Source organism: Typha angustifolia, chromosome 6 (genome assembly GCF_048772165.1).
Source record: "Typha angustifolia cultivar Huaian chromosome 6, ASM4877216v1, whole genome shotgun sequence".
Lineage (NCBI taxonomy): Eukaryota > Viridiplantae > Streptophyta > Magnoliopsida > Poales > Typhaceae > Typha > Typha angustifolia.
Window position 1 is genome coordinate 1,207,089 of NC_133244.1, and position 2,528 is coordinate 1,209,616.

The following is a 2,528-nucleotide window of genomic DNA, read 5'->3' on the forward strand; positions in this document are numbered from 1 at the left end:
AATGATGTGAAGTGATACATTTAAGTCTCGTTCTGAAGTCGGATCTCATCTATATACAGGAGTGACCCATCAGATGCATCTGGGGACCGCGTGACCCGTCAGATGGGCATAATTCAGATAATGCCAGCTGCAGCAGGTCGAATCAGATTTAATAGCCAATTATTTTTTTATTATTTTTATATCTAATCAAGTTTGGCCTTTCCCCCAATCAAAACAAGAAGCCAAATGGAATTTTAGTTTGTACATCATCTAGTTTACATTTTATATGTCATAATATTCCCTCATAGAAGGTATGCATTCAATATGGAGTTACTGAATGGTCTATTCTTGCTGTTGCTGCTTTCACTCACCGTGAATTATTTTCTTCTCTCCTTCTTCGGCAGCAGATCCACCTCCATTTCCCGACTCCCACCCGGCCCCCGACCACTACCCATCGTTGGAAGCCTCTTCCTGCTTGGCGACAAGCCCCACCGCACTTTCGCCGGCCTCGCCAACTCCTACGGTCCGTTGATATCCCTCCGCCTCGGTCAAATCATCACAGTCGTCATCTCCTCGCCGGACGTCGCCAAAGACGTCCTCCAGAAGCACGACCAGATCTTTGCGACCCGGTCGGTCCCCGACGCCGTTCGCGCCCTCAGCCACCACGAGCTCGGGATCGCGTGGCAGTCGCCGTCTGCCAAATGGCGAAACCTCCGGAGAATATGCAAAGCGGAGCTCTTTACTGTGGAAAAGCTCGATTCTCTCCAATCCCTCCGGCAACAAAAGGTGCAGGTGCTTCTGAACTACGTGTTAAAATGCTCGGCATCGGAGTCGCCGGTGGAAGTCGGCCGAGCGGCGTTCACGACGAGCCTCAACTTGTTATCCACCACCATCTTCTCGGACGATCTCGTCGATATAAACTCGGAGTCGTCGCAAACGTTCAAGGATGTGGTGGTGGAGATCATGGAAGTGGCCGCAAGTCCTAATCTTTCCGACTTATTTCCTATTCTTGCGGCGGTGGATCTGCAAGGCCGGCGGCGACGACTCGCCGCACTTTTCAACAAACTTCACGACATCTTCGATGAACAGATCGACCGCCGACACCTGCAGCAGAGCAGTCAGAATCATGAAGAGCCGTCAAAAGAAAGGACCGACATGTTGGATGTACTCCTCAAATGCCAAATTCAGGATGGAATCGACCGGCAGATTACGAGATCACTATTCACGGTATAATTAATATCCGTCAATTCATAACTAAAACTTGATATCTATGCAAATTTATTTCATCCGATCTTAACAAATGAAAACAAAAGTTGGTAGTCAATGTTAATGTCGTCCTCTGCTTTGTCTTATAATAAGAGAGAGATCCTTAATATAAGGGATTGAAAGTGAGTTTTATTACGTTCTTAGGACTTGTTCGCCGCTGGGAGCGACACGACCTCGAGCACAGTGGAATGGGCCATGGCGGAGCTGCTACGAAGCCCTACGTCGATGGCAAAAGCCCGGGACGAGCTGGCGAGCGTGATCGGACGAAGAAGAGGTATGGAGGAATCCGACATCCCGCGACTCCCCTTCCTCCAAGCCGTCGTTAAAGAGACACTCCGGCTTCACCCCCCTGCGCCATTCTTGCTACCTCGCCAAGCCCAGGAAACGATAGAACTAAGAGGGTACACAATTCCGAAAGGCGCACGCGTGCTCGTGAACATATGGGCTATCGGCCGGGATGAGAAAATCTGGGAAAACCCGGATAAGTTTATCCCGGAGAGGTTCTTGGATAAGGGGATGGACTTCCGCGGCCAGGATTTCGAGCTGTTGCCGTTCGGCGCCGGGCGGCGGATTTGCCCCGGATTGCCGTTGGGTTCCCGAATGGTGCACCTGATGCTTGGATCATTGCTTCAAAATTTTGATTGGAAGGTGGACAAAGAGGTGGACATGACTGAGAAGTTCGGGGTGACACTGACCATGGCTGTTCCACTTCGAGCCATGGCCATGCCGTTGAACCTAGAATGATCAGTGTTTGGCCTGGGGTAACTCATCTCTGTTATCATCTAATTATCATAACGTGGGCAGAAGAAGAGTATGTAATTGAAAAATACTAGCCACGCGTATCTAAGTAAATCCTAAGTAATTATATTAACGTTTTACTTAAATAAATTTAGAATAAATATCAAAGAGTAAATAAAAATAAACACCAAATTTTTTTGTGAAAAAATTTAAACGAAAAAACAAACCACGAATCCAAACTCAGATTAAAATCAATCACTAAACTTAAAACAGTTACAAGACCAACTTATAAAATAACACATTGATCCCCACGACTTTGTTTTCCTCAATCTTAATTGCTAAAGCTCGTGATTCACTATTTTCCGTAATTGATCTCCAATCTTAGTAACCCTTCAGATTAATCATTCATTAAGATGACTCTTAAGACAAAATTTTCATGTTTGTAGAAGAGACGGACTTTGTTGGTGAAAAAAGGTTGTATCTCAAAGAACTCCTTATTAAAAGTAATCACCAATCTTATTAGGGTAAGAGCATCCCAACTCTTG

The 2,528-nt window shown here is 46.2% G+C and overlaps 1 protein-coding gene across 1 annotated transcript; it reads left to right on the plus strand.

Annotated features, from left to right (window-relative positions):
* The first annotated feature begins 276 nt into the window (after nt 1-276).
* LOC140761803 (geraniol 8-hydroxylase-like) lies at nt 277-2,122 on the plus strand. Its single transcript, XM_073099303.1, has 2 exons — nt 277-1,206; nt 1,390-2,122. Exons 1-2 carry the CDS (start codon nt 304-306, stop codon nt 1,987-1,989), a joined length of 1,503 nt encoding a protein of 500 aa, XP_072955404.1. The 5' UTR covers nt 277-303; the 3' UTR covers nt 1,990-2,122.
* The last annotated feature ends 406 nt before the right edge of the window (nt 2,123-2,528 follow it).